The sequence below is a fragment of the Nymphalis io genome, chromosome 10 (genome assembly GCF_905147045.1).
Source record: "Nymphalis io chromosome 10, ilAglIoxx1.1, whole genome shotgun sequence".
NCBI lineage: Eukaryota > Metazoa > Arthropoda > Insecta > Lepidoptera > Nymphalidae > Nymphalis > Nymphalis io.
Window position 1 is genome coordinate 10,942,516 of NC_065897.1, and position 26,163 is coordinate 10,968,678.

The 26,163-nt window shown below is 32.6% G+C and overlaps 1 protein-coding gene across 1 annotated transcript in view; it reads right to left on the reverse strand.

Annotated features, from left to right (window-relative positions):
* The window catches only part of LOC126771157 (uncharacterized), an 83,176-nt gene that overhangs the window by 29,393 nt on the left and 27,620 nt on the right, over positions 1–26,163 (reverse strand). Inside the window, exon 2 of the mRNA XM_050490913.1 lies at positions 584–696. Coding sequence (XP_050346870.1) covers positions 584–696 — 113 coding nt within the window. The remainder of the gene's footprint in view (positions 1–583; positions 697–26,163) is intronic.

Below are 26,163 nucleotides of genomic sequence, written 5' to 3' on the forward strand. Positions count from 1 at the left end.
GACGACAGCCAGTACAGTTGGGAAAAATGTTCTGTACTAGCCGTCCCCGTCTTGCCGGCCCGCAAGATGCCTCTTCACGCCTTGGATATGTATATGATTTGAATGTATGTAGTTTGAGGTTAATCCAAAGAATAGCTTGTTTAAATAACCTTAAATATTCCAATCAGCTTTTTATTGTTGTTTTTCAGACTAGAAGATTTCTATAGTCGGCAATAATGTGATTCAGAAGAGAATATGGGAACCACTGTGAAGGACTCGGTTGTCAAATTTGAGAAAGTCGTACGCGAAGCGCATGCGTTCGATATACGTCCGTAGACGAAATGTAGCAAGTTATGCTACACCGACGTTATTTTCTACGAACATCACGTCCGTAGACGAATCGTAGCATGGCTTGCTACGTTTCGTCTACGGACGTGATGTCCGTTCCAGATGGCGTAGACAGTGTAAATGTAGAATCTGTATCAGTCTCTTCCCAGCATTTGGAGTTTGAGCTTTTGTTATCACATCATCTTTTTCATGCAGAATATGTATAAGTCGCCTGAAACTGCCTGTTTAAGTGTATTATTATAAACAAGAAGCTTACCTTATACAAAGTTCGGGGGTCGACATTGTGTTCACAGCGCATCAAAGCGCTATGGCCGTGCACCACAAACCGTGGCGCTCGAAGCTCTACCCAAACGTCTTCCATACTCTTCACTGAGAACGGAAAAATATATTCTTAATAATTTTATTCACTTACTCGACACTGTTTTTAAACACGACAGTATTTTTAATCAATTATTAATTAAGATGTATGCTTTTTCTATTTACTATAAGGCAAACAAGCTGTTGTCAAAATTAGTATTAATAATTGACGTATGTTTCTTTGCCTACCCGTATTTTACAATAACCATCTTGATAACGTCTTTCTATATAAAATCTTTAACAAAAGGATATCTGGAATTTATCAGGGAACTAGGATAAATTCCAAATCAATTTTCATTGTTTCCATTGATTAAACTTAAACATTTAATTGAGATTTTTGAGTTTTAAAATTTGTAGAGAATGGTACGTCCTACACTCCAATATTTCGATGGTCGGTTACTTTTTTACGTAAATACATATATAGACATCTATAAAATGCATTGTATTTATAAAACGATAGCATGCTAAAAGGAAGAGTAACGTATGGTTGGTAAATATTTTCCTGTGGCCACTCTTTTCATGGTCACACGCTTAGCTAAGTAGGTGGAAGTTAAACTTGTAGCAGACTATCAGTCCCTGGATATGTAGAATCACTATGTCTTTCATCACCACCAGCATGAGATGAATTATATTCATAAATTAAGCACACAAAGTATGTGGTACTTGCCCGGACTATGTTGAAAACGTTTTCGTCGCTATTTCGATAAAGTCGTTCAATGATAAACTTACTTTCAAATGTAATGTAAAATCTAGCCCTTCAGTATTTCCGCTCATTGATTTGTCTGTTGCCATAGTAGCTTTCGTATGAACGTAAAACAAAGAAAGTATGAATATATAAAGAAATATGTTTATATATAATAAAATACTAAAGCTATAATGTGAAATGTAATCGTAGAATTAAGTAACAGAATAATATGTTTTTTCAATTATATTAATTAATAAATAACACTATGTAATTTTTTATATTTTGATTATACAAGATATAAATATATACAAGCAAATAGGTCGCTTGTTGGTAAGTTCTCAATAATAAGAAAAGACGCTTAGCATTTATAAATAAATACTAATATTATAAATGCAAAAGCAACTATTTACGTCTGTTACGCTTTTGCGGCTCGTTAAGCCGGTTAACTGGTTAAACCGATTTTGATGATTTGGTATGAAATTGTAATTTATTTATTACCGTAACCGTAACCGTAACAGCCTGTGAATGTCCCACTGCTGGGCTAAAGGCCTCCTCTCCTCTTTTTGAGGAGAAGGTTTGGAGCTTATTCCACCACGCTGCTCCAATGAGGGTTGGTGGAATACACATGTGGCAGAATTTCAGTGAAATTAGACACATGCAGGTTTCCTCACGATGTTTTCCTTCACCGTAAAGCACGAGATGAATTATAATCACAAATTAAGCACATGAACATTCAGTGGTGCTTGCCCGGGTTTGAACCTACGATCATCGGTTAAGATTCACATGTTTTATGTATTAAAAGCTGATTATTTATCTGATAGCCGATCGATTTTGTTCTTTACCAACAAACCTTAGCACTGTCAGTAGAATAGCTATTTTATTTGTTTATGGTCATGATCAATGCGCTGTACATTAATGAATCACATCACTTAATTGGTCTCCAACGCAATTTGTCAGTAATTTGAGCCGTAGCTCATTTATAACTAAGCCATATGAGCATACGGTCTGTTAGCAGTAAAGGAAGTGTTTGAGTTATTAGCTTGAACAATGTATACAGTTGTTAAATTACATTTCAATATTTTTATTAGTTGAATGTTAGCGAAAACAAGCAGTAATCATTTACACCTCGTAAAAATATTTTTCTATTTATAATCAAGATCATATCGCGTGATCGTAATCGCTCGTGTATAATATATTTCAAGTACACTATAATTTTAAAAAATATCTGTTTTTAATATATTTCTCGACATCATATACATGGAGTTTTTGTGAATAAATTATATAAAGGCGAACGACAATACTTTTCGTCGTATACTAAAAATAGTAACAGTAACAGCCTGTGGATGTCCCAGTGCTGGGCTAAGGCCTCCTCTCCCTTTTTTTAGAAGGTTTTGGAGCTTATCACCACGCTGCTCCAACACGGGTTGGTGAAAATAATATATATTTTTATACAAATATATAATTACTAATTGTTCAGTACAACTATAAACATTATTTTTTATGTTTCATATTGCTTGCAGATCCCGAAGAGCTTTATTCCAGGTCAGGTTAATAATGGTATTTATATATAATTTTTATAATTAATTTACAGTGCCAGGAATAATGACATCGGTAATGTTTTGTATATGTAATGCCCTGGAAATCATATAAAATTGTTGCCCTGGAAATCGTGTGTTCGTTGGTGTCGGATTGTCATGTTGTGGCAGAAATAGCGAGTGAATTTAATTTCACGCACACTTTTGTGCAATCTATATAAATAAATAAAATCTTAGTCTGTCTGTGATTTCAAAGTTTCCTTTTTTTAAGTTAATATGGCTATTTGCGAGCTACCAAAAGCAACCATTTTTAAACCTATCGAATTGAAAATAATGATAAAGTTATAGTTGAAAAAAAAATAACATTAACATACAAATACAAGTAGACAAAAGTATACATACATAAATATAAAATTAAATATAAATATACATAACATATATACATTTTTAACTCAAGAAAACAGAACAAAAAAGTAATTTGAATTGGAGCACTTAATTACCATTTAGTGAAGCTAAATGAAAAGAAGTCTGAAAGTCAATTAGAAGACAAAAATACACCAGACTTTCCAATAAACAGCCTAAGGTCATTACGAAAGCAGTACTATTATTTAAATTCATGTTTTGTTATATAAACATTAAATTAATAATAAATATTAGATAAAACCATAGTTGTCCAACTATGGTTTTATCTAATATAATTTTATTTTTTTTCTAAATAAAAATGCGATCGTGCAAATCGCATCTAATGCCCATAGATATTGACATTGCATGAAATGTTAACTATTATTTACGTCACCAATTCGACTCTTATCTTGTTATTTACACCGGCTCACCCTTCAAGTTGGAATACAACAATACAGTTGATTTTTAATGGTAGAAATCTTGCAACCAACCTAAACGAGCTTTGCTATCGGAGAAGTATTGAATATCGATGCAACAGATTCAATATATAGTACATTCTTGTAATTTTCAAGCTGTTGCATACATTCATACGTTGGCGCACAGCTAAAGAAATTGCTACTGGGGCGGATCCTTACATTACCATAAGTCATGGTCAACATGGTATTACGTTTATCTGGTTCTTGTGATTTTCCACGAATAATAAACGCTGAATATAAGCGAATGTTATTAAATATAATATATATATAATGTTTTTATATATACTGTTAGTTACAATTTGACAAGCCGGTCGGCGTGGTTGGTAGATACTTGCCTTTCACGCCGAAGGTTGTGGGTTCGATTCCCACCCAGGACAGACCTTTGTGTATATGAAGGTGTCTGTTTGTCACTGAGTCTGGGTGTAATTATCTATATAAGTATGTATTTACAAAAGAAAAGTAGTATATATAGTATATCAATTGTCTGGTTTCCATAGCACAAGCTCTGCTTCATTTGGGATCAGATGGCCGTGTGTGAATAATGTCCCAGGATATTATTATTATTACAATAAATAACGCATGTATTGGTGCAGAGGAATTAAAAACACTGTTTAAGTTTATTCTTTAATTTTTTATTCAACCCTTTAATTTTCTTTAAATACTTGTTTTATTATTACATTTCAATTTAAAAAAAAAACATTTTAATGTATTTGTTTTTATTTTTATTTTTATCAATTCTTAATTGGTATTAAAATAAAAAAGAGTTTAAAAGATATATATTTTGTATTTTATAATCCGTTAAGCGTCTGTTATGTATTTAACTATCCGACTTCTTCCAAAGATCACAGCCAACTGAAGCGTTCGGAGTATACCGAATCGACTATAAGAAATAGCCGTAAAATTGAGACAGGGGAAGTCCAGCTATGTTCAATATAACATATATACAAATATTATTAGATTAACAATAAATAATAATGCTAACACAAGTCACTAAGACCTAAGTTGAACTGTAAACGTTTATTTTGCGATGAAAATAGTTTAAAAATAGTAAAAGAACAATTTTATGTTGCTCGAATAAACTGGTTACCAAATTTGAGCTGAACTTAAAATGTAATTCATAACAAGCAAACAAGCCTTACGAGTAAGCGTATAACTTAAACTTTGTAAACATCAAGTGTAAAGTTTTAACAAACGACTTGTTTGGTTCTACTTTAACCTTATACTTTTTTTGAAATTTAATAATTAATATCTTGCACTTATAATATTAATTTATAAATTGTTCTATCACCGATCATCAATAATAATTTTAATTATTTAGTTCCAGATGAATGTCGATGAATGGCGTACGACCAGTAGGATCAATAAGGAACCAGCGTATGACACGTGTAGTTATGTCGACGACTGTTTCTTGAAATTGATTAGAACTAAAGTAATGTAATTATTACAATGTCATTCAGAAATTTAATTTATTTATTGTTAGCGAGATTTAATGATATTCTTGACTATATATGATAGTGTTGACACATAACGTAAAATACTTACTGCAAAACAAAAATAATAACAATAAATTTCATATTCGATTCTTAATTACTTATTTTAAATCCATAGTCATATCCATACATTTGACTGCCTTGCTATTGTTTATTTAATATCTTTATATTTCCTAATAGTATAGTATTTGCTACTAGATATTCTTGATGTCCGTGCAGATAACTCGTCTTTGTGATTAGTCGGCAATCTCTGTGGCCGAAATTCGGTTGAGAGGACATTATTATTATAATTTACATATATACTGGAAATCCAGCTGTTACTTAGCGGTACAATAATTGCAGTAACCATCTAGAAAGACACGCAGAACTACAATGCTAAGTTTTTTTTTATAGAATAGGAAGTCCGCCTTGGCGAGCATATAGGCCACTTGATGGTAAGTGGTCACCAACGCCCATAGACATTGGCATTGTAAGAAATGTTAACCATCGCTTACATCACCAATTCGCCACCAACCTTGGGAACTAAGATGTTATGTCCCTTTTGCCTGTAATTACACTGGCTCACTTACCCTTCAAACCGGAACACAACAATACCAAGTACTGCTGTTTTGCGGTAGAATATCTGATGGTGATGATCTGATCTTATTAATCAAACTATTAAAAAAATCATGATTTGTTTTGTTATCACTAGACACTAAGTCAGTAAAGGGTGGGATGTAAATCGGCTTGGATTTGTTTATAAGAGATAGGACTAGACCCCACATGTCTCAGGACCGCCATAAATTAAGAGATAAGTGTACATTACGAATCCCGAATAAGCAATGTGGGTAAAATTATAATCCTATATAAATAAACAAACGTCATACAAGGTTCGAAGCGTAATTGTTTTAGTTACAACTTCAACTAAAAAGGTCGGCGAATTGATTTAAAAAGGAAAACCGTAGTTCATATTTTTTGTCTTTTCTTCATATGTACTAGGTTCAATGCTATGGAATTTTCAAATCATGTTAATTTATCACCTGGAAATAAACATTAATATTATTTGATTGGATAAATGTGTTAAATTTTATTAAAAATTGTAACACCAATTTTCCGTATCCCTACCAAGAGATGGCGTTTTACGTTAAGCAATGCAATCTGAATCGCACTGGTAAGATTTTGACGCGATTAATGACCTCCTCGATATGTTTACATTTGGGTATCAATTCTTAGAGATTTGTTAGTTGCATAAAAGTGCTTCCACACCTGTTGGGACATTATTTGAACGCTTCTAAGGAAATTGATCTCTTCTAGCTACGATTGCTAACTGCTACTTTCACCTAGTGGGATAGTTTGCTGGCGTCGTATCGAGAGGTCTACTCGCCTACTTGTTATTATAACTTTACTCAAGTTACTATAATGAACGGTATTACGCGGATATTGGAGCTGTTTCTCCCATCTAGTGTCTTTATCACACATCACCGTACTGCAAAATGTAATAAAACAAGTACAATGATCAATTTAATGTCTTGACTTATTCAATTTTAATTTAAAAAAAAAGTATTTAGCTGATAACAACACCGTAAATTAAATATTCTTCATCTCCCTATTTAAGTTCGTATTTTACAATCCCTTACCGATAGAGAAACTTATTAAATGATTACGATGTTTATTATAGGGTTCATACATAATTAGACTTTAGATGCTGTAAAGGCCAGTAAGGCCTAGTAATTATTCAAACAGAAAAAAACTCTAAACCCTCAGAATGGACGACATTCAGAGCATGAAAAGGCTTAAACTTCAAGTCGGAGTCTAGTACTCGCCCCCACGCCTGGTGATGTTGTAAAAGCCAACAAAATTTGCAAAAAAACATAAATAAAAAGATTAACATAATAATTACGGCTGGTCAAATTTATTAGTTTCATGAATGGTAGAATGCTACTTACTTTTTTAATATATGATTATACTTTTCATTCAGTATCTCATTAAAGAAATAAACGAAATTGCTTATTCAATACAAAATAGTTTTAATCTAACCAGATTGCCAATAAGAGATTTCATTTTCCTACCAATGCTTACAAAGTATTTAATGTCAATTTAGAAAATATAAATACAACATGGCGCGAGGTACCTGTGATTTGTACTCTAGCCGGTGCGAACTGGTTATTTCTCCCACCGAATGAGCGAAAATGTCAATTCAGTCTCAGATTTAGTCACACACACAATGCACACAACCAACAAATACACATACGATTACTCTACCTATCTGAGTCAATGGGTTTATATTGCAGAGTGCCGAATATTCATGTTTTAACGCGTCTCACGTTTATTTTGGACAGTGCTAAATCAAGCGTCGTTCAATATGAAGAACAAATTATTCAGTCAATAATAATTTAATATATTTAACTGAATATATTTATGATATACACTGGGACATTATTCACACACGTCCATCTGATCCCAAACTAAGCAGAGCTATTACTATGGATACCAGACAGCTGATATACTAAATTCTTTTGTGAATAAATATATATATTATAGTTTATTAGTTACAGTACAGTAGTTATATAGTTTATTTTTACATATTATTCTATAAAAATATTTATTGTTTCATAGCACTTTTAGAGTAAAAATATTAAAGCGTTCATACAATGTAATTGAATTGAAACTTTGTATAGTTGTTGTTGGAATTTGCATAAATGGCTCTGGCTGGTTTTGCGTAAAATAGATAAATGTATTAAAATACATAAATAGATAGATTAATTAAAGCAAATTATATGTGTGTTAAATTGATTTTCCGATAAATAGGATGGTACGTTATCTATAAGAACACTTTGTGTTTTGAACTGATTTGTGACGAGGTTTTCAATGAGTGCCTCTGCGAAGTGGTGTTTATGAGTACTATCTTATATAAAACCGAGAGCCTTTGGCAGTATCTTAGTTTAAATGAGTTTATTTCCTATGTTATATTTTATTTTTTTGACTACCTCGTTAGTTTAGTGGCTAAATGTAAAGGTTGTAGACCCGGAGGTCCTGGGTTCAAATCCCAGGTCGGGCCAATAAAAAGTTATTCATCGGATTATGAGAGTTAGGGAATAGAGAGTACACCTGTGTTTGCCCACATACTCATGCACTATTTATTTTATTATTTTTTATAGAATAGGAAGGTGGACGAGCATATGGGCCACTTGATGGTAAGTGGTCACCAAACGCCCTTAGACATTGGCATTGTAAGAAATGTCAACCATCGCTTATAGCCAATGCGCCACCAACCTTGGGAACTAAGATTTTATGTCCCTTGTGCCTGTAATTACACTGGCTCACTCACCCTTCAGACTGGAACACAACAATATCAAGTATTGCTGTTTTGCGGTAAAATATCTGATGAGTGGGTGGTACCTACCCAGACGAGCTTGCACAAAGCCCTACCACCAGTAAATATATAATATGTCCTGCGCAGTTGGCCAAAATCGGTCTAGAGGATCTTATAATAATACTTATAAAAATACTAGTTTTTATTCCTTCGTGTACCCTTGATGTACGAAAAATTTCATAATCGGTTGAGTAGTTAAGATTTGAAAGCGCTAAAAAAAACCGATAAACAAACAAACCCACTTTCGCATTTACAATATTAGTGACGATATTCAATTAATTTACGTTATAAAAAAATTATTTGCTTTTAAATTTGATTTTATTAAAATATATTTGTAACTTTATTATAACCTTGCGAGCTTAGGCGTGTATATAAAAATAAGTCTGGAATTATTTAATTACTATAATATATTTAAAAACAGTCTAAGATAATAAATTAACTGCTGAATTTTGTTTTTAAATTCCGAAATGGATTTTTATTTATAATCTCTAATATATATATATATATTAGAGATTATAAATAAATATATATATATATTTATATATATAAGAGCTCTCATATTACAATGATACAGATATGGACTGTTAATAACATGCGACTTTAATATAGCTAGACGGTCCGTACTTTGAATTATTTTTGCTTCAAACTTTTTTCACGCACCCTTCAAAATAAGTTCGATTGCTACTAAATTTCTTCTTACGTATAAACTTCAAAACTTATTTTATAGCAAAAAGTATTGAAGGACGTAAAAATGTTCTGAAATAAATCGTTCTATGAATATCATCCATACTATTTACTAGTTATGCGTGGTACAATTTGTAGCGAATATAATGTTAGGGCCTTACATATGAAATTAGTGTTTTGTCGTACTGGTCACTTTGATCTGAAATATCTCCTTTTTGGTTAAGAATTCCAAATTCAAATTTATAAATTCATTTAGGCGGTACATTTAAGTTTTGAAAACAGTCATTCATTTGTTTTTTCCTCATTATTTTTTTCTTTGGCGTCGCTTATTACCGCACAATGGAAAACATGAAATATCGGTATATTTACGAGTACGAGTTCTACCGTGGCACCAGTGCTGCAGAAACAGCTCGAAGGATTAATGATGTATACGGCGCTGGTGTCGCAAAAGAAAACACGATAAGTTTTTGGTTTCAACATTTTCGTTCTGGAAATTTCGGCCTTCAGAACCAACCCCGTAGACGGCCGGAGACCAAAGTGGAAAATCAAGCATTAAAGGCTATTGTGGAAGCGGATCCATCACAAAGCACTTTAGAGACAGCTGCAGGCTTCGGGGTAAGTGATAAAACTGTATTAATCCACTTGAAACAAATCGGGAAAGTAAAAAAAACTTGAACAATGGGTACCTCATGAATTGAGTGAATCGAACTTGCAAACACGCGTCGACTGCTGTGTTACTTTGCTCAACCGACACAATAATGTGGCAGTCCAAACAGCCTTCAAAGAGTTTATTTATTCTCGCCCCTATGGTTTTTTAGTAAAAGGATGTATACTTTGATTAATTAAATATATTTTACAAAAAAAAATGACTTTATATTCTATCCGTACAAAACGCCAATTTCATATGTAAGGACGTAATATTTTACATAAATATATTTACGTAAATAATATACAAAGTTCGTATATAATCAAAACATCTTAGATAATTTATATCTTAATATATAAACACATTAAATGTATAAAGAAGTATTCAGTTCTTCCATGTGATATAAGTTCCAAAATAAGTTCACAAAATGAGCACACAGAAAATGTAATTACTTAGATTACAACAGTTTCTTCAAACTTACTTTTTCGTCGATTCCTTATCTACTGCTGCTATTAGTACTTTTTGGCTTAAAAACTACTGCTCTCAATCCAATTATTCAACTGACTAAAAAAAAACTTATCGTGATCTTTGCAACTCTATATGAAAACAGTCAGAATTTCAGCGCACATGAACTTCAACGCTCACCTTTTTTTAAGTTTTAAATATAATACGTTAATAATAATAAAAAAAACTTTTATTTTAGTAATTTGTCATAAAAATGAGATGTAATATATTAAACTATACTATATTAAAATTTTCGGCTCAATCGGTTTGGTGACACCGGTTCCAATTTCAGATGCAAAATACACGCATGTATTAATTGAAACGTTGAATGTTATTTAAAATAATGCAAATACACAAATTGATTTAATATTCCTATTTTTATTATTCGAACAATTGTTCACATAGCATACGTTATAATAATTGTTTATTTATAAATTAAAAAGCAAATTACATATTGTTCTTTTTACAATACAGATACTTGACTTTACATGTGAATTTTGAAATTTGACGACATTGGATCTTATTGATTAATTTATTGTTAGGAATGTCTTTCGACGAGGGGATATCACATAAATAATATTTCGGTTGCTCAGTTTTGATTCCTTTGTTCTATTTGCGTGTGTAAATTGTACGTGTCGATCTACATTTATTTTATTGTTGTATAGTTGTTTTGATTTATCTCTTTTAAAAAAACCTAACTCTATCTTGATTTCTAAAAAAATATATAATTACTTTTTGCCCGACTTCACCATCTTAGGGGAGAGGGGGATCTAAAGGCGACACGTATCTAGTGTATTTTCAAAACCCTACGTGTATGCGAAATTTCATAATGATCGGTTGAGAAGTTAACATATGACAGCGTAACAAACAAACAAATTCGCATTAATAATATTAGTTAGGATAACAAAAAATACAACGTATAAACTTGTACGTGTGAGTTATAAAGTCATACTTTATAATTTTCATATGTATTATATTTATAGCCAAGTAATGAAAAAATTCTATGGCGTTCTATGGGGGAGGCTTTCGCCCAGCAGTGGACGGCAAAAGGCTGAATGAGAAAATAAGATTAAACCTTTTATTTACATTTAAACAGTAACTTTTCAACTGACTCTTTCCAAAACGTTAATATTTACTTGGTAGGGCTTTATGCTCTTCCAGGTAGATATTACTGAGTCATCACTTATTCTATTGCTAAATAACACTACTCAGTATTGTTGTGTTTCAGTTTGAAGGAGTTTGAGCCAGTATAACAGCCACAGGGCACATAACATCTTAGTGCTAAAAAAACATCAACCCCAACCATCAAAACCCAAACATTTATAAAAAAAAATAATTGAGCAGACTTGTTTAAATAAAACGATTTATGAAAATATTCATCATATATTTATGAATATTAACATTCTACTCATAACTTTAGCAATTATTTACTTCCAAACTAGCTTTAGGTTTAACTAGTAAGTTAAAACATTTGTAATTATCGAGTAAACGGAAATTAACTTCTCGATGAGTATCAAAGATGAAAATACTCATTTTAAATCCTATCCTCTCTCGAGAAACATAAATCTCGTAATAATATCAGTAGGATAATTTATCATTGGCTTTATGCGATGTGTGAACTGATTACCTAAATATATATTACCATGCCATATGTATCGGAAAGTCAAAATATAATTTGAGGTTTTAGCCCAACAGTGGGCATGTGATAATTACAAAGTTATTTTACTTCACTTATAGATTAAATTATAATATTCGAAACCGAAATGAAAGAGAGAATTTATGAAAAGCCGTTTCAAAATTTATTTTTAATTTAATTGTTTTGATTGTTTTAAAATTTGTCTTAATTCTCTTCGGGTAATGTTTACTCGATTTATTTAGTTTGGAAATTTACCCAACTTATGTGTATCTTAGTTTATGTATAAGGGTAATATATGCCGAGCCCTGATCAGGCTCAGTGAGTTGAAACTATCGATGTTTTTAATCTGTTTAATATTATAATTATAATATATATTTTGTATAGTATGTGTACTCACTAAGCCGCACGGGAAAAGCACAGTAGAGTTGGCTCCAAACCTTTATTCTTAAAGGGGAAATCAGCATTCTTTGTAGTCGGGGAATATATAGATCCCGAAGTCTTGGGTTCAAGCCCCGTGTTGTATTAGTATAAAGTTTTTGAAATTTTCTATCGAAAATTTCTAAGTAAGACTCCTGTGCTTTGGATAGCTTTTTTAAGCCTTTATATATTTAGCCTATGTCTAGTCTTGGGTCTCAACTTTTTCCGGTCATTTGCCATCATATGCTACGCAATTAACTAGTGTCTCTTAAAAATGGCTGCCATCGCCAAAATCGGTCTTTACAACATCAGTTATTCAAGTATTAGGAACATTATAATGTTGACAAGACGCACGTCTTACATGTTGATAATATACCTTATTACTAACATGTAAGGGGTTCGCGATTAGAAGGGTTGACTGACTTAATATTTATACTCAGCCTAGGGACGCTGTAGTTACTTTATGAAGTAATATCCATATTACAGCCGTAATAAATTCCGCCTTAAGATAAAGCATCCCTTCTAGAACAATTCGATGAAACTTAATTTTGACAAATTCTTGAACATTTAATGGAAGGATGTGTTCAACTGTGCATGTGTTTTACTGTTGATTTTTCTATGCTTTCACACACATTTGAACATCCACTCCGAATGTGTGAGTAAATGTATTTTTCGCACACTTTCGGAATGACTGATACAGATCCCTTCTGTAGTGCCAAGATTGGAATACAGGATCATGATCTGCACTCGTAAAAGTTAGTAGATAAACGAGTTTATGTTAATACTACAAGTGCTAGTATTATTTATAACACTTCCCTATTAAAAGATATTTTCTTTAATCAAATGTTCTTGTAATGAAATAAGACAAAAATACGTTAATCATTAATTAATTATAATGTTACTCATATTGTCTTCATCTCAACTAGTGATTTAGAATTTTCTTTTGAAGGTTTTCTGTCCAAACGTACTCAACATTTATTGAGATTGTAAAGTTGTTTTTAGTACCTTCTTTTCGCTTTATTTAATTATGTTTGATGCCATGACAATATAATTCTATTATGGACGTTTTCATTCCCGTAAAATATAGACGAAATTTTAATATATGTATTAAAAGGTAATAATTATTTAGCTTATAGCCTTGACTTCTATAACAACCTATGAATGTCCCTTTTTTTTGAGGAGAAGATTCTGGAGCTTATTCCACCACGCTGCTCCAGTGATGGTTGGTGGAATACACATGTGGCAGAATTTCAATGAAATTAGACACATGCAGGTTTCCTTACGATATTTTCCTTCACAGCACGAGATGAGTTATAATCACAAATTAGGCACATGAAAATTTAGTGGTGCTTGCCCGGGTTTGGCTTCACAATCATCAATTAAAATTCATGTGTTCTTACTACTGGGCCATCTCGGCTAATAACTCAAGCTCGTTCGAAGTTTATCTAAAACTGAGCGAGAAAAACAATAATGTGTACTGCGAGAAAATCAAATATTTATCCTTGAGTATTAATTTAAAATAAAAAATGCTAGGGAATGCTTGTATTCAAGGAATTACCAAGATTTCTATTTTCCCCTCCAGCGAAGCGCTAAGCTTCTTATAACTCCTATGATTATGATTGGGTACTACTATAGCTAGCTTACGATCGAACCTGCTGCTTTCACATATACAGCCCTAATACAATTGAGCTATTAATATTCAAATTAGTAAACTAGTTAGAACTAGTTAAAATAATAATTTTATTAAACGATGCTAACTTATTTAAAACGACCTCAACAATAGGTGGATGTTTTACGATCGACGCGTATGTTTTTTAATTATATATACCGAATACACAAAAACGGCCAGACCGATTTGTTTTTGTTAGACAGCATCACAATCTAAGTTTAAGGTGATAAAATATTTGAAAAGTACTTTTGGTAGATTACTTCAAGCAGATACTACATAAAATTCATTGTCTGCTATTATCTTATATAAAAAGGGTTATACTATAGGTTATGATACGTGTAATATTACTAAATAGATATTTAATGTTGTAATTTAATATTTTAAAGCTGATCTTAAATTTATAAATGTTAATAAATAATTATTTAAATTCTTTAACGCTTGAGAAAAGCGTCAATGTCAAAAATCTTTATTACATATTTTTTTAGCGTTACACTTATTTATTGATTATCATAAATCTATCACCGGTTCGAAAAATTAAACCTTATAATAAATAAAGAAACATTGAAAGCATATCATTTTCAATGTAATGGCGAAACTCGAAGTCAATTTAGAATCAAAGTACATCGGATAAATAAAAGACGTTGGGAGTGTCCTGAAGCAATATCCGTTTCCGTAAGATCGAATTCTATCTTGTTCCTAGGAAGCAAGGCGACCTGAATTTGCATTCCTTCGGTTTAAACCCTCCACTGCCTTCCCTTTGTACAAACAACCGCTTAATGCCGTCTACGGAGATAAAAGGCGAAATGTGTTTTCGTATTCAAATCAAAAATAAAAAATATTTATTAAATTATTTATAGATTAACGGTTTTATAGACTAATATTTCGTTTGTTCTTTTTTTGATGATTCAAGTTTATTTATATCGAATATTACCTTATAATACATATATATGTTGTATGAATAAGTTTCTTGAAAACTTTGTTAGAAAATGAAATTGGTAAACATAAAAATATTGCAGCTCTACATTCAAAATATTTAAATAAAACTGAAGTGTCCCCTTATTCTTGTAAATTGTAATCATTAGGATTTTTTATGTTGACTTACATTTATGACTCATTTTTCCTCCGATATATACGGGAAACAACAATGACATGTCACAACAATTATAAATACGTAATCAGAATTAATAAAACATAAAATTATTAATTATTTATAAACTTCGTGCGAAAATCTTTATAAGCGTTTCATACAATGAATAAATAATTATTTACTTACCTAATACTTTATTCGTATCGAATTACACGAGCAACAGTTCCTTTTTTTTTCATCAGTTTTCGCCTGAAATCTATTTGTAACGACAATGCATACACATATAACATGCGACTAAAACATAATAACTTTTTTCCAATTCTTTCGTTAAGCATTATTGTTTAAAATATTGTATGTCGTTGAAATTCTTAAAACTTAAAGCAATAGTGCAGATTTTTTTTTAAATATTTAATATCTACAAGGTCTTATTGTTTGCTCCGGTGACAAGAGGGTTAGTTCATTTTCGTTCATAGAGTCGACATTGCGATGGAACGTAGAAATGCTCGTAGGATCTTTACTCGTCTTCTACGTGGTTACAATTTGTGCAGAAATTATTTAAAATTCTTACCTATATATATTTAACAACCTGTGACCTGCGTTTTATATGCGTGAAATTGGAGTTTTGTTTTGTTTCAAACAATATTATAATAATAATAATATCATGGGACATTTTTCACACACGGCCATCTGATCCCAAATTAAGCTTGTACAGAGCTTATACTATGGAAACCAGACAACTTATATACTGCATATACTATTTTTCTTTTGTAAATACATACTTATATAGATAATTACATACAGACTCAGGACAAACATACATGTTCATGCACACAAATATCTGTCATGGGTGGGAATCGAAAACACAACCTTCGGCGTGAAAGGCAAGCATCCACCAACCAACCGGCTCGTCAAATTTCGTCATATTTGTTTCAAACACATGAATAAATTGTTGAATAAATTATTGTTGTCACTGTCACTGTCATTGGTTTAGACCTTTGCTTAAACTCTTAAGTTAATAACGTAAGATTTCGTATATATATATTAATTAACAATTTGCAACTAACCTCGTCTAGATGTGAATATAGGCTGTAATTGTCGGTCAAACACGAGAGTGATCCCATAAGTGTTCTCTTTGTTCATTGAATAAATGTAATCCTAAAAATGAGAGGTATTATAAAATGTTTAAGATTGTAAAAGAAAAATACGCCGAGCGTGTGCTATCATGTATAAGCACTCGGTGGTATGGCTAGCTATGTGTGGGAAGCTTATTGTTTAAAAAATAATAAAATCTGGTTCTTAATTTAAATTTATAATTCAATAGTTTTCTCTCGCGGCCTCGCCCGCACTGAATCCACTTAGTTTCTTTTCTACAAATTCGGGACGGGTTAATTATGAAGAACGGCATCCATTTTTTTAGTATTTTTTTTTTTACGCTGGTAAAACGCATTACGCGTAGTCCCCACGGGAATAGTGGGCGGGTATGTGGGGCTGGCCGATGTTCGAGGCGCCGAGTGCGCCCCGAACAACGGAATACCCACTAAAAACCAGCGGTAACCTTCAGGCCTCCATTCTCTATGTGGATTCTCTAGGCGGAGCAGGTTTGTAGCGGCGTACTCTTCCCGCTCCCGCTCCGCGGCCTCTTTCTGCGACATTACATTTTCACAGAAGGAGACCATTTCCGACCAGCACTCATCGCTTCCGAGCATCGCGTTGATGATGCTCGGCAGGGAGAGGTCTCCGCCGACAACTGCCGCCAGAGAAAGCCTCTGGGGCCCCCACGCGGCACACTCCGTCAGGGTGTGTTGCATCGTGTCGATTGGCGCACCACACTCGTGGCAGGAAGGTGACATTTCCCGCCGTGCTATCTTGTGCAGGTACTTACCGAAGCAGCCGTGCCCGGTAAGTACCTGCGTCAACCTAAACGAGAGCGTGCCTCGTTTTCTTTTGACCCAGCGACTCAAGTGGGGACGTACCGCCTCCACTGTCGCCAGGCCCACTGTGGGGGACCCCAGATCTTCCTCCCATCGGGCTATCAGGGCTTGCTGGACTAGAGCCCTAATCCGCCCGACATCCGCCGACCCATTCATTTTTTAAGTATTTAATATTTTATTAAATTGTATGTTCGATGTTCACAAAGATGTTTAGGAGAATTTGCGACATAGATTGCAATCTGTATCAAAATATGAAACATAATATATAGTTTAGCCTTTATTTCAAATCTTTTTAATATAATTCAACAACAACATATTTGATGCACGAGATTGTCGCTTTTAGAAACTTGTCTATGTAAATATCTGGTCACCTGTTTTATCATTAAGTATCGATTTCCGATTTGGTGCCCTCACGGCAAGGGGCCATTAATTCTCACCAGACCAGTTTACCAGGCCATAATCCGCTGTGAGTAGCGCCATGTTTCCTGCCTTAATGGAATGTGTTTCATTGATGTACAAGCTTTAAGCATCAGATAAATTATAGTATATATTATAGTTTATACCCCATAAACGTAATTAGGTAAAAATTGTTAATATTCAGTTTAATCTTAGTATGCCGAGCGATGAGTTAAACTAATATTTTATTAATTATATTAAAAAAAACTTATAAGCTTAGGTATTTATTGCTGTCACAGACTAGACGCTTTTTTTGCACTTAATCAAAAGCGCATGTCGTGTCTACATCAAGAGAAATGTAATCATTTGAATTTTTTGTTCCACATCTTAGACCGTTCATCTGACTGAGTTGAAATGATGTACAGTAATTTTTGTTGTTTGCGTGAATATTTCTAATAAAAATTAATAAGTTATTGAAATCATTTAATAAAAGTAAAAAAAAGATAGTCTAGAAAAATAACGTATTAAAATAAATTACGTATTAAATTAAATTAAATTAAATTACTGAAATTTTGTAAATTGATCATAATTGACTGTTAAATAATTTCCTTATTAAATATTAACGGCCTCAAAATTGTTTCAATAAAGCGATCTTAGATAGACAAAACAAATTAAATTAAATGTGACGGACGAAATTTAAGTTGCTCGTCCGAATAATAATGTAAATACATAGATATTTAGCGATGAATTTATAATATTTTTTTATCTGTCTGGGTAAAATAGACCATTTCATATTGTCGCTGAATAAGTGTTTGTTTACGACAAATTATTTAATTTTATGCTCCAAAAGAAATATGAAATAACAATATTTTGAGTTTATATTATGCAGTATATATTTCTTATAATAAATGATAGTACAGTTTTTTTTGCATAACTCTAAAGCTTCAGTTGAATTTTTATTTGTCATCTCTTCAAGCGACATATAAGGTTAGGAAAGTTAGGCACTTGCGTACTATTCGATTTGTATATGTATTAATTACTCGAAAACAACTTGTATAGAAATTTTTTAATTTAGGAGATGAAAGAGTCCAATCGGGATGTTTGTAATAAGTTTAGGACACAGTGTTGCGACTCATCAACAAAATCAATTATTTTGATAGAAAGTAATGTAAATGTATGTCATTGATTTTTTATATAAAAGCGAGAATTAAAGGTAAGCTTGTTATACCAAGTTTGCGACTTTGCAAAGTCAATACAACCTTCCTGATTCTGGGCATTCGATTCCACTATAAAATCCCGCGGATCATGTTACATTTACCAATGAATAAATTTACAGCTTTGTTCAGGAAATATTAGGGAATGAAAAAATACTATTCTGTAAAGTAAGATAGATAAATGTTCAGAAGATAAAAAAGTTTGGAGTTAGTATTTTCATACAGGATATATAAATTTTATCTTCTTTATGAGGGGTATATAGTTCTTCTAGGTAGATTCATTTCATATATTCCGAGCCGGTACTTTAAATTTAATTTATCTTGTGACATGGCGATTCAAAAAACTCTGTGAGAGCTTAATTGAATAAAGTATTATTTTATTATTTTGACAAACAATTTGTGATTTATAATAAAATTATACAATATTCGTGGAATTTTATAAGGCGACATCACATGATGTTGTTTTCGAGATTAATTAAAAAGTTAATCTTCAAATCTTGTTAATCTTTGTACTTAAATAACATTTTAATACTGGCTTCGTTGAATAAACTGGTTTTCGTTTGAAAGTATCGGTGGTTTTAGTAAACTTCCACAACATTAATAAAATTATAGTCTTTAATTAGAAAATATTGTGTATGGTGAATTGAAATATATTTCCTGGATGAAATTTTTGTTTCCGTTCTGGTGTATGGGAAATATCACATGAGATTTATCAGTGCGTCAAATTCAATTAAAGTCCTGGCTGATTTATCAATCTTATTAACAGACGATTATTTCTTAAATTGTCAGTGGTTGATATTTTAAGAGAGCGTGTTACATCCATGTTTTGTTACTTTTATGCTTAATTGTTATGTTCGATACAAATCAGCCCTCGCACGAATATAACCTGATAAATAATTATAGGTTTAAAAAACAAATCCGACTTAAAATAAAATTCGAGCCCATAAAAAATTTCGTCCCCTATTTTTCCATACTTAGCGGTGGTATTTTTTATAAATTTAAATGTGATCAAATGCGAAGTATATATTTTTAAATAAAAAAATAATTTTCCAAATCGCTTCATAAATAACGAGTTCTGAAGTAAGATATAAATATAAAATACAACCGAATTGAGAAACTCCTCGACGATCACGACTTCACACGACTTGAGAAAAAAAGTTATATTAACAACAACCTTATATTATTCCTTTAAAATTAATAATGACAATAATATTATATATGCAAACTATGATTAAGATTTCGTTTTGTTTCATTACATATCCTCCTCATACTGTCGTTCTTTAGTACGCTTGTATAAATATAACAAATGTGAAAAAGACATTTGAAAGATATGTATTTCAATTTTAATTAACATTAACAGGTCTGTATAGAATATACGTAATACGATATTTAGCTTTATAGATGAACGATTGTACGTATCACTGGTGGTAGAGCTTTGTGCAAGCTCGTCTGGGTAGGTACCACCCACTCATCAGATATTCTACCGCAAAACAGCAGTACTTGGTATTGTTGTGTTCCGATTTGAAGGGTGAGTGAGCCAGTGTAATTACAGGCACAAGAGACATAACATCTTAGTTCCCAAGGTTGGTGGCGCATTGGTGATGTAAGCGATGGTTAACATTTCTTACAATGCCAATGTCTAAGGGAGTTTGGTGACCACTTAGCATCAGGTGGCACATATGCTCGTCCGCCTTCCTATTCTATAAAAAAAAAGTATAGTAAAGAATTTGTCTCTGTTTTCTGAGGCATGCCATTTTAAGCACTTTGACAATACAGTTTTACTTTCACAATATTTCTGATATCACAGCCGCTCAAACGGATCATAATAATCGGAATAAAAAGACTTAACAACAGCTTTTTATTTTAGCTTTAGCTTATATTTTAGTAAAAATATTTCAAAGACGTTGAGTAGACATATTATATATATAAAACAAATATGTTATTTTTTATTATGTGGAAAATATTATGATTATATGGTTTTATGAATCAAAGGATATTTTTTTAAATGTATTGTTTCTTTCTAAATGGATTATAGTATTTGACTTTTGATTTTGTTTGGGTAAGGACAACCCAAATAATAATAACGCTATACTGAAATTTAATTAATAAGTGAGCTAGTATATTAATTACAGTTACAATGGACTGCCAACGTTAGAACTTATTGTAGTGTAAGAAACAGTTAATCGTTTTAACATTGTCAATGTCAAGAGCAGAGACGACATCTTGCCATTGGTAATTTTTGCCCCACCTATTATGTAATATATGCAAATAATATAATATCTTGATTATCAAACCACAGAACAAAACTTGTCTGTGTGAGTCTAAAAGCTGAAATATGGAACTAAGCTTAATTTTATAACGTAAGCACATATTAAGAAAGGATATTTGGGAAATTTCCAACTTTAATATACAAAAGTAACAGTGACAGCCTGTGAATATCCCACTTTTTTTTTTTTTTTTTTATAGAATAGGAAGGCGGACGAGCATATGGGCCACCTGATGGTAAGTGGTCACCAACGCTCTTAGACATTGGCATTGTAAGAAATGTCAACCATCGCTTACATATCCAATGCGCCACCAACCTTGGGAACTAAGATTTTATGTCCCTTGTGCCTGTAATTACACTGGCTCACTCACCCTTCAAATCGGAACACAACAATACCAAGTACTGCTGTTTTGCGGTAGAATATCTGATGAGTGGGTGGTACCTACCCAGACGAGCTTGCACAAAGCTCTACCACCACTGCTGGGCTAAGGCCTAAAGGAGAGGAGTCCTTTTTTTGAGAAGAAGGTTTGGAGCTTATTCCACCACGCTGTTCCAATGCGGGTTAGTGGAATACATATTATGTACATGTGGCAGAATTTTAGTGAAATTTGACAAATGCGGGTCACGATGTTTTCCACCACAGATGCCACCACGAGCACGAGATGAATTATAAACATAAATTAAGCATATGAAAATTCAGTGGTGCTTGCCCGGGTTTGAACCCACGATCATCGATTAAGATTCAATCGATAGAACGCGATGATCACTGGGCCATCTCGACTGTCGCAACTTTAATATATAGGTTTGGAAATAAATAATCGATTAATGTGCCCTTTTCACTGAAATAAGATATAAGCATAATTATGATCTTACAATATCAATTAAATTTAGTTATTTTAGAGAAAGGTTGTAATATTCCTCATATTGAACACAATATCAATTGATTAAAATTAATTAACGATATGATATATTTCTGATCGATGTCGGCATTAATGGGCTTCCTCAATCCAACTATTCAGGAAATATATAGTGTATAAGTGTGTAATTGCACAAAAGTGCACTTTTATTCCCTTACACCGACAGTCCGATTGAATTTGAATTGGTAATCCGATGTCATGATAAAAATGTGGCGCAACGGTTTCGCAAACCAACTTTCTAAGGGATGGGAATGTAATTGGCGACTTTCTCACTCTGATATATTTATTTATTATTAAACATTATATCATGCATATAAAAAGCGTCCTGATTCTGTAAAGAGATATCCTATTCTTTAAAATGTTGGTCAGATAAAAACCAGAAGCAGACACGTACGAAATCTAAATTACAAGATTCAATAAGGAAATCGGGTATATCCTCCGCAATATAGTTTGACTGAGAATCATATTGTTACTTTTATTCTTGACTGAAAAAATCAATGACGTTTAATGTACTAATCCATGAAACTAGACAGTTAATGAGATAAACTATCAAATACATCTACTAACTCACATAGGACCGGTAGGCTTCAAACCGTCTCATCTCCAAAAGGAAAGCTTTTGCCCAGAAATTGGTCATTAACGAACATTGGTCATTTACAATATATTTTAATCCAAAATGACCTGGCACACAGCGAGTAGCCCACCTAGTAATGCGATATTTATGGTCAATTACTATTATAGTATATTATAAAACCATTAAATAATTAAAACTATAAACTTAATTTTTATTATTATTATTTTATGTAGACATTTATTCACAGTTGTATAATGCTAGAAATATGATGCTTAAATGCTTACTAATATGATAAAAAGGGGATTGTCGTTGCTGGCTGAACATTAACCCAGAGCATCGTTTTTTAAAGCGTAAGCTGCTCACTGAGGAACCATTTTGTGAAATTGATTTTAAGGATTGCACCCTTCAGTATGACCCAGCCATTGTCTGTATCATTTTCAAAAGCACATGTAGACAATTACGAGTATTATTTAGAAGAATATAAGCGTTGTCACGGTGAAAACGATCTAATATAATATTTTTAACTTTGAACAAATCCGCGACGGGCGACGCTAGTTTCTTTTAGATGAATAGGCTTCAATATGTTTGATTACTTCATATCGTGTTAACGTGACAAGCTTACGATATTGAAGAATACGTTTTTACTCTATTGTGTTGTAATACAATTGCTCAATATTATGAGAATTTAACAGCTGTGTAAAATATAATCAGAATATGTACTAAATATTTATTAAAATAATGTTGTATATAACATGTATATATAAGGGTATATACACGTATGCTTAACGTATATTTAACGAATAAAGACAATGCTTTCTTAAAATCATATGAATAGACCATTTTCTGTCTCCAATTCAATGAATGGCTGTACTAATATTTACCTAAATTTCAGGGTCAGTGGGAACATAATTCGGTAAGGTTTTTAATAAAGCTACAATTTTCACATTCTTACAATGGATAGTATTGAGTTATAGAGTAAGCAACAATAGAGGTAATCCATTATAAATCAACAGCAAACTACAAAAATAATAATACATGACTGCTTATTATTATTATTCTAGTTAGTTCTAAAAAGTTCTAAAAAGTCGAGATGGCCCAGTGGTAAGAACGCGTGAATCATAACCGATGAACGTGGGTTCAAACCCGGGCAAGCACCTCTGAATTTTCATGTGCTTAATTTCTGTTTATAATTCATCTCGTGCTTTTCGGTGAAGGAAAACATCGTGAGGAAACCTGCATGTGTCTAATTTCATCGAAATTCTGCCACATGTGTATTCCACCAACCCGCATTGGAGCAGCGTGGTGGAATAAGCTCCAAACCTTCTCCTCAAATAGGGAGAGGAGGCCTTAGCCCAGCAGTGGGACATTTACAGGCTGTTACTTTACTTTACTTTTACTTTTAGTTAGTTCTATTTTCAAATTTTCACAAACCAATTAAATTCACAGATATACAGATAAGATTCTTGACAGTGCAGCATATATTTATGCGTTTTTAACACAATACAATAAGACCTACATATCAAAGACGTAAATTCTAAGTGATACTTGCTCGGTTCAAACCCGTAATCTTCGGTTAAGATTCACGTCTACTAAATTATGAACGATCTAGTTCATTGCGATAATCAGTGAACTTTAAGACCATGTTCATACTGTACAAATTACAAGACTTCTTTTAATCTCTTACTTTAAAAAAAGCGCTAGTTATTTACAATTAATAAGAATTAAAATTGCAATTCAGCGAGAAAACGCAGCTAGCATTTTTGCCACTATTAAACAAGAACATAATTCGCACGGCAATTATTGCTTGGAGCACTTCGTTTGCATTTAAATTTATAATAAAACTAGCTGTTACTTGCCCGTTTATGGGGTGTTAATTAGAATAATTTAATTAAATTGTAGGAAATGAAAACGTCTTCACCATTAATAGAACGACGTAACAATAATAAACCATTCTCTCTCAAAATAAAAAATCTATTGTTGAAACTAAGATTTGAACTCGAAATAGAAACTTTGTAACACTTTCTGTGACAATAATATATGAAAAGAGTAATCAGACATTTTTTATGTGGTGACGTACCGACAGAAGCGTCACTTAGCGAGTCCAATTGTATTTTTTTAAAGCATCCAGGAACCCATTAATGTATACACACAAAATTTCGTCCAAATCGGTCTAGCCGTGTAAGACGAGTAAGGTGACAAACACACGTACAGAAGAATTATATATATTAAGATAAGTGCAGTACTATTCTGTAAGAAATCAATCACTTCGTACCACATTCGTGAAATTTTGAATACCGACTGTCGGCTTCGTATATAATATAATTGCTATTATTATTATTATGGGCAAGTCGCATATGACATGACATTTCACGACCGTGTTCGAGTGTGCCATTAGAGTTGGTTCTTACGAGAAGCTCTACTTTGCCGTTTATTATAGTTTATAGCTTTGCCAGTCATTTTTTCAATTTTGTTTTTAAGTTTACAGTCAAAAAGTATCACCTGAAAAATAAGTAATAGATTATTCAGGGGATTATTGAATTATTGATAAATTAATTATTAGAAATTCGGTAAATACAATAACAATACAACAATAACAGCCTGTTAATGTCCCACTGCTGGGCTAAGGCCTCCTCTCCCTTTTGAGGAGAAGGTTTGGAGCTTATTCCACCACGCTGCTCCAATGCGGGTTGGTAGAATACACATGTGGCAGAATTTCAATGAAATTAGACACATGCAGGTTTCCTCACGATGTTTTCCTTCACCGTCAAGCACGAGATGAATAATAACCACAAATTAAGCACATGAAACTTCAGTGGTGCTTGCCCGGGTTTGAACCCACGCTCATCGGTTAAGATTCACGCGTTCTAATCACTAGGCCATCTCGGCTTTTTTTTTCGGTAATTCGGTAAATGATTGCTCTTTATTGATTTATATAACAATGTTAATCCATCCATTTTATATATTCCATTAAACTGAATGCTGAAATCTTGCATTTTAATTTTCCTTACGGTTCGAATAGCATCTGCTGAGCTTGAGTCTAAGAGACAACTCGAAAGCTCCGCGCGCACTTCGACGTCAACTACACTTGTTTTCGACGACGGGACCCGAATAAAATTTATATAATTTTAAGCCATGTACATAAATTATATTGCAAAAGTGTAAAGTGTACAGTTTCAATATAAACACATAATTTGATACAGAACTGCATGTAAACTAAGTTGCTTTACAAAATAAATTAGAGTAACTTACAAACTATTATATTGACGGTCTGTTTTTCTATGTTTTACTGGGAAGATATAGTTTTTTTATCGTGGGGATATCCTCATGGATATCATCTTGGACATGATGGGTGGTTATGTCAGCGTCCTACCGACTAGAACCACCACAGTGCTTATTCGCTTAACAACGCGACGTATAGCTATAACATTTTTTTTGTCTCGCTTTAAAAACGCATTCAAACGTTTCTCCTACATGAATTGGGATTCACCAGCGCTGAGTATCGATCGAATAACCCATTTTAAGTTAGCTCCGGCAACACTTACGGTGAGGGGAGAGGGTGCGCCTAGCTTCGAAGCCTTCTTACTTGTCTTCTTCGGCG